Below are 8,183 nucleotides of genomic sequence, written 5' to 3'. Positions count from 1 at the left end.
TTTCACATCCAATTCTATCGAAAGACCAAAAATGGATACTCAGTTCCAGGTCTAGAGCCTTCAATCATATCCTAAAAGTTTTATCAATACTTCGTCAGATTTAAAAAGCTTCCTGAAAATGGATATTTTATTCGGTTTAGATCTTGAATTCAGAACTTGACCACTTTCTACAAGTATTCTTCATTATAAAATCAAATTTATTTCTTTCGTGTTTCATTCACCTTTAAGTTGATATGTGTAATTCTACTTGGAATAAAACATATTTGAAATATCGTGTATTACACTGGGGAACAGATTTTTTTGATCTATAAGATTTTTTTAAACAGATCTTAGATATTTTCGCATAGTTGATTTCAAATCTGCAATCGGTTTTTCTCTCCAAGCTACAGTTTATCTAAATGATATTTTTAATTCATTTTTTTGTCGCTGAAAGGTACAAGTTTTAAAACATTATATACAAGAGAAAGTAATAATAATAATTTACTGCAGGAATATTGCGGCAAACTTCTAGGACAGTTAGTGTACATCATCAGGATTAAAATGGCATAGGAATTCATGCCCGATAGCTAATTTACAATCCAGCGGCTTTTAACGAATCGTTCTCTTTTTTGGAGATTTTAATCTTGGTTGTAGTTCGATCCAATTATAATACAAGCTTCGATTTTTTAAAAAAAAACTGTTACTAGAACTAATACAAAGTCAAGAATCAAGATTTTTTTCTGTAAAAATATGTTAAACACGGTAGCGGTTCATAAAACGCTGATTGATTGAAAAATAACTACCCGGAAATGTCATTATACGCCTCTAGGGGTTCTCTCCTATTATGTACTGTTTCTTCGTGTGCTTCTGAACAGATCATAAAAGGGATGCATCCCAAGCTACGTTTGATGACATTTCCGAGCATGGATTCCTATGTCATTTAATTCTTGATGATGTATCCTAACTCTCCAAGAAGTTTGCTTCAACATTTACGTGACTCCTTCATAGATATAACGTTTGTAAAGTTTTTTTAGCGTTTTCAATTTCGACAAAAAATGGACTAAAACATTAATAAATAATATATAGCTTTAGGAGCCAAACTAATTTCGGGTGTGAAATCCCCACACCAAAATAAGGTAAGATGAAGTATTTGTAAAAATGCAACAAAATATTTGTTCTTCTGTGTTATGTAGAATCATTTTTTGTCTGAAGCAACTCAGCTTAAGTAAGATTGAAATAGAAGGATTTTTTTTGCGTTTTTTTTTGTTGAGTTTTTATAAAATTATTTTAGCTAATGCTGGTAGATTCTACACTTACATAATTTTCTACAAGCTTAGACTAACTTCCAAAAGTTTCACAACGAGTAAAGAGTTATTGTAGAATAATTTGTACTAAACTTGTTACAATGTTATTTATAATTTTTCCTTTATTATAATTTTTCCTGTTTGTTATTTATAATTTTATAATTGTTATTTATAATTTTTCCTTTTTAATACAAGTTGACAATCCATAATCAATGTTCCTAGAATCCGTGTTAAAATCAAGTCAAAAAAGTATAAAAATATTGCAAATATGTATTTAAACAAGGATAAAACAAAATCGCCACCGATACCATAAATATTACTATTAAGGAACGCGGGGTACTGAAAACACACACCAAAATTTGTTTTATTGCTGTAAAATACAGAGGAGTTGAGAGGCAAAAAACCTATCCATATGTTATCTGTCATTTTTTATGTTTTATTCAATAGAAAAGGAGATCAATAATTAGATAATGTTTTTCAAAATGCACTGTTAATAAAATAATGAGTCCAAAAAATTGTTAATTATCTTTGCAATTTTCGGACAACTTTTGCTAACTTCAAAATTCTTTGAAAGAAATAAATAAATAAATTAGGCATAAAAAATGCAGTTTTTGGGATATAAATTATTTTACAGCATAATTGTTTTGCTTAGCCTACCAAATAATAATAACGTATCAGCAATTTTTTGTACATCTTCCGGTAACTCTAAAATTGTTGAAAATAAATGAATAAATAAATTAGGTACAAACAACACACTTTCTGGGACATAAATTACTTTATTGCATAATTTGTTTTGGGAATTCTGCCAGTAGAAACATGGTAAAAAGTAAATATATGAAGAATGAGTACACTGAAAAGGTTTGTTAGAATTTCAATCTCCAAAGTTTTAGAATCATATTCCAGTAGTATAATTTCTCAACATTTTTAATTTTTTTCAATTTTTTTTAAGATGCACGTTATACAATTTTTTTTAAAAAAAATTACTGTTTCCACTTTACTAGCATTGATGTGGATGAAGCGGCGAGACTACATTTTTGAGATACCGTTTCGAAGTTGAAACATAATAGCGGTACCTTTAACCATATTAATGAATAAATTTTCTACAACATTTGTCTAATGAGCCATGGTAGCTTAGGAGATAGAACACTCATTCTTATGTATTGGCCACCTTTACTTCCCACGCAGACCAGTACCTCGTTGATCAGATGCTAAATGAGTCAACCTTTTAAAATGACAGCTAAGAGTATATTAAGAGCACAACTATTAGTACAACTATACTAAGAGTACAACTATTGCGTAATTTATATTTTTGCGATTTAATATAAAATTAGTTTTTGCTAAGATAATTTGGTATTGTTGATATGAACTTCAACTATATATTATCTGCTTTAGCAGCAGTTACTTTAAAGATGTAAATGCAAACTTCACTTAGACTAATACGTTGTCGGCGCTGTTCGATGCGTTAAGAAAAAATTATGTTCAATTAATAATACTTTAAATATGTGAGTGCAAACTTCACTAATGCTAATACGTTATCGGTGCTTTTCGATGCGTTAGGAGAAAATAATGTTCAATTAATAATAAATTAATAAAAGTCAAATAATATTAATAAAATAAAAACAAGAAGTAAAATTATTATTAACAAAATAAGTTCTTTTTTGTGTATTCTGCGTTATATTTATACTTTTCGTTATATTTAGTTTCATAATATTTAATTTGAACTTAATAAAAATGTAATATTCAAACTCTTTACCTTCGAAACTCAAAAGAAATTTTTAATAAAAAAATTCTTTTAATAGCATTTAGAAAATGTTTTTTGTATCATTATGTCATTGAAGAATTTCACATTTAATATTCAACTTGAAATATTTATATTTGAAGTTAGTTTTAAATCTAACATTAAGAGACAATTGTCTTTACTAAAATATGTTTAGTAAAGCGCAGGAAGCGCAGGGCAACATTGACGAAATATCTCGCAACTGAGCTCCTAACATCTATCGTCTAATTTCTAGAAATGTCAATAATCTTGAGTTACAAGCAATAATAACTATTTAGGTTAAAAGCCTTGCTTTAAATGTGTTAATAGTTTTTGATGGATAGAAATATATTCTCTTTTTCCTATGGGATTATCACAAGAATCAACTTCTCCTCAGTCCCCCCACAATCACAAAATGTCTCTTCTTGATGTTGTTAAAACAAGAAATTACAGGGGAAGTGATTGAACGATTAGCTTTATTCCGACAGACGAACTCAATCATTTTCTCTATTAACTTTACCATTCTGCTCCAATTGATCCTGAATGATTGAACAAGGTGTATATAAAGATTCTCTGATAACTTTCCGAATGCTTAATCTGTTTCTACCAGTAAAACACCATCATCAAAAGTTCGTCCTTCCTTTTTTAGCTTTTACTTTTATCTGTTAACATCACCAATATATCTGATGATTTGCAAGTAACAGTTTGGCCAATATATATATATTGATTCCCTGCTCTGATTCTCATATATGTTGATTAAATAGAACATGGAAATTTAGTGTTTACGAGTAACATAGTAGAATCTTCTTTTCTAGAGCAGATTGCTTTAATTAAATGCCAAAAATATCATGAATAATTTAATTGGCTTGTATTTTTTAACGGTGAAACTGTAATAAAACTATAAATCGCAGAACTAGGGCTATATTAATAATGCAGAAATATTTTTAAAATTATGCTGTTAGGATACGGCAATTTTTTAATTAAAATTTTAAGGGCTGGTTGCGGATATCTGTGAAAACAACTAAAACAAAAAATTGAAAAATTAAGTACACTTTTCATTTTTTTCCACGCTTTGGCTACAATTATTTATTTATTATAGTGTAGTAAGTTATCTTATATCGACATTTATTACCACAGCAATCATAGTATTTATTAAAAGAGTGAAAAAAGAGAGAAAACAAAGTGAAGTTGGTTCAGAAACTAAGCATCCCTTCAAACTTTGATTTTGTTTTGTAATAATTTAGTCGCAACAGGATACAGTTCTTTCTCGGAGCACTTGGTTTGCTCTTCTTTTATATTGTTATTATGTTTTACCCCATCAGTCGGGATTTACTTTCTTCAAGATGTCTTCTTCGATCGAAATCTGTGAAATAGCTTCAATATATCCCCTTTAGAACAATAAATGCTAATGCTTTATAAAGCAATAGCGTCTTCATCATCAAATCAAACAAAAATCTCGTGATTATGATAATTATCAATTAAGTTATTGTGCATTAAAGTTGATGTCTTGTTTACAATATGCCATGTTCGAAGGAACTAAGGGAAAATATCGAAGGAAGGTTGCTGAAATGTTTCTTTGAATCGAAAAAGAAGGTGAACTTGCTAGGGAAAAACTATAAATGCAAGTTTAACTTGTAATTGAGAACATTAGGTTAAAAAATTAAAATTATGTGGACATTCAACAATTATACGGCAATTTTCAAGTATGCCTTTTTCAGCATCGTTGCAAAATTTCCAAAGGCATAACAGTAATTGTAGAATCATATAAAATGGATTGTGCAAGCCTATTCCCGTAGTTGTTTCGAGTAAAATTGTTTCCAATCTATTTCTGAAGTAAATATAGGTCGCAAGGAAAGGTAAAAATATTTCTTAACATGTTGTCCAAGAACAAAATTTTAAAATAAAGTTTTGATTATTGTATCGTATTATTTAAAGTATACATGATGTTTGGTAAATTATTTGGACAATGGAATCGGAAATATAAATATTAAAAGCCAAAATCATAAGTGGGAGATGACTTTTTGCAACAGAATTAATATTCAGGTCCCTCGCTAAGGATTTCAAATTACTAGCCAGTAAATTATTCAAATATCAAAAGTGTTAGCCAAATTTCAAAATCCTTAGCACAAGGCAACTCTTAAAAATTTTCATGATTAATTTTTTTTCTGCAGAAAACTTTATGTCAAAATGCAAATTTACTATAAATTGAATTATTTAAAAAATGCAAATGAAATCAAAAGTCATTTTACAGTTGAGGAGGAGTAAATGAGAAATAAATAAGGGAGAGGATTAAAAATATCATCTTTTAGGAAAAGAAATAAAAATATGTAGAAGGATAATTTTTTGACAACTTCTTAGACTAAAGCAGTAATATAAGTGACTTTAAGTCTTTTATCTTCTAACAGAAGAATTTTTACTGACTAACTTATTTTTTACTGTCACGAATGTAAAAAAAAAAGGATCACGATAGAAGAAAAGTTAATTGAATCATTTTGCTTTATTCTGTTTTATAGGTTTTTATACTACTCACAGAGATTTTTTTAACATAATTTAGGTGGTAGCTCAACGCGTTCATTGCCAGCCGTGTGGTTATACTGCATCCATTATTGAAACGTGGTTATCAATAAAGATAAAATCAAAGCTACACTTTTCTTATTTTAGTAACCGCTTTAATTTTAAATTTTACTATACGTTTACTTTAATAAACAATATGTTATTGACATGAGAACACATATTTTTTGGAATAACAGTTGGAGGATAATATGCATCTAGATACCACTTATTCTGCTTTATTGACACAAAATTTTCTTCATGAGAGTTTAGTCACGCGATGTCACGTGATACGGCAACTTGCATCTTAATCTATATTTTACGTTTTCGTTTTTTTCTGCCGCTTACGTAATCTCTCTTGTCGCTTACATTATCTGTTATGTTAATATAACTCTATGTTATACTATGTTAATATAACTCTATGTTATACTATGTTAATACAACTCTATGTTATACTATGTTAATATAACTCTATGTTATACTATGTTAATATAACTCTATGTTATACTATGTAAATATAACTCTAATTAGTTATGAGACATATCTAAAGCAATCGAATAAAAAATACAAGATTTGTTCATACTGATGAAGGGGATATATATTTTCCTTTTCAGTACAAAAAATCGTTCCCCAATACTTTCGCAAAGACACAATTTGTTTCCCCGAATTCACGATTTTATCGCATTTGGCGTGGTGGCCCTGAATATTGGATTCAAAATATTTACTTTTGGCTAAATCAACCCTAAATCATCAAATCAACCACACACACCTGAGTATGTGGAGTGATGATCGCTTTTGGTGGTTATTTTGATTAAGGACTGATTTAAAAGCAATTTTGTGGAGGTTGAATTATGTGATTAAATTTGTCTCTTCAAACTATTGCACAATAATTAACTTACATTTACTTTTTTTTTTATAATAGCTTTGCGTAAACCTGCATCCAATCAACATATGCAATTAATATAAAGAATTCGATTATTGCAAAATATTGTTAACGAATGATTAGTTCACAATATTAATAAATTATTTCTTTGGCTAAAAGTATTTAATGCGTTTTTGTAGTAAAGCAAAATTAAATTGGAATATAAAATCAAATCGAAGATGCAGTTGAAATAGTAACCAAACAAAATGATGAGGTTTAAATTTAACTCAATAGAAATGGGAGCTAAATCCGTGAAACTGAATCTAGGTTAAAACTTGAATTTATTAATTTAATTTAGATGTAAAAATCTGCTTATCGTAACGAACAAATAATAATAGAGTTCCCACCCTAGTATAACTTCTTGACTTTGATAAAATTTTATTGTTTTGAAAATCATCAAAGGGCTTAAATAAGCTAGGCATTAGGTGGGACTCTCCGCCTCTCCCCTTGGCTACGGGGTTGTATTATGAAAAGGCTGAACTGTTTGAAAGAATTCTGATACTGCTTCCTTGTTGAAAAATTGCACTTAGAGAAAAAAAAAATTGCTTTATTGAAATGCTCTTAAAATTTTCTCATTACTATTATCCATTTAAAAAAAATAGTAATAAGCAATATATAAGCAATAATCAAATTCCTGTTTTTATGACAAGTACAGAGTTTTTTTCACGTCAAAAAATGATTATTAAGAACATACTTTCAGTATTGATAGGTAAAAAAAATAAAAAAATCGTTGTTTTATTAATTATTTTGCACTAAATTCTTGTTTAATGTATCAAGATAAAAAAATAAATAAAAGTTTTTATTTTAATCAGTTAACGAATAAAAAAATGATTCGATTAAAGTTAATTCAAGTTAAAGTTAGAACTAGACAGGTAGATCACGAATACTTTTTATAGTAGGAGAGTCAGGTGGTTGAAGGAAAAACAAATTATCTGGAATGAATCTGAAATCGAAGTTTTAGATAATTTGCAATGCACTTTGCAATTGTTTTAACAAATATAAATATTAATTGGATATATTCATTAGGATAATTTTTCACCAAAAGGCGTGAAATGGTCATTAGTATTTCACACCATAAACTTGGTTAGTGCGCGTGCGCGGTCACCTTAGCACGTTGTTTTCATCCCTTCGGAAGCAATTCGATCGGATGCTCTGCAGAGAAATTCTCATCAGGGGCAGAATGATTTGCTTTGTTCTATGGTTACTTTTAGATGGAATAGGTAAGAGACGTAATTTCTTTAAGTCATAGGCAAATTTTGAAATAAAAATTAAAATATTGTGTTATTAAGCGATATACAAAATATACTGTCTCAAAATTTTTTTAAACTCCCGGCTGAAAAACATTTGTTTTCATAGCCATGATTTTTTTTTAAAAATTAATTATCCCTAACGTATAATTTTCATTAAATTACTAACTTATATTTGCACGTTAATATTAAAAATATTCATGAATTTTCTATTTAATAGTTTTTAGATTACAATATCTCATTCATATTAAAAAGTGCATTTTATTTCAAAAACACAATAGTTCACGAAATAAATTCATTGTTTTGCTTAGTTAAATATGGCAAATCATTCCAAAGATTATATTGTAATATTGTAATGTACAGAACAAATTGTATAATGTTTATATTAATCGAAAAAGCAATAAATTCTTAAACGCATATATATA

At 28.4% G+C, this 8,183-nt stretch overlaps 1 protein-coding gene across 1 annotated transcript in view; it reads left to right on the top strand.

The window, feature by feature from the left end:
* Window positions 1–7,590: 7,590 nt before the first annotated feature.
* Window positions 7,591–8,183, top strand: part of LOC107452114 (uncharacterized) — an 18,477-nt gene continuing 17,884 nt past the window's right edge. The window contains exon 1 of the mRNA XM_016068425.3: window positions 7,591–7,731. Within this exon, the coding sequence (XP_015923911.1) occupies window positions 7,659–7,731 (73 nt within the window). The 5' untranslated portion in view covers window positions 7,591–7,658. The remainder of the gene's footprint in view (window positions 7,732–8,183) is intronic.

This window comes from Parasteatoda tepidariorum, chromosome X1, assembly GCF_043381705.1.
Source record: "Parasteatoda tepidariorum isolate YZ-2023 chromosome X1, CAS_Ptep_4.0, whole genome shotgun sequence".
NCBI lineage: Eukaryota > Metazoa > Arthropoda > Arachnida > Araneae > Theridiidae > Parasteatoda > Parasteatoda tepidariorum.
The sequence above is the reverse complement of the archived record's forward strand: the minus strand, read 5'-3'. Positions and strand labels throughout refer to the sequence as shown.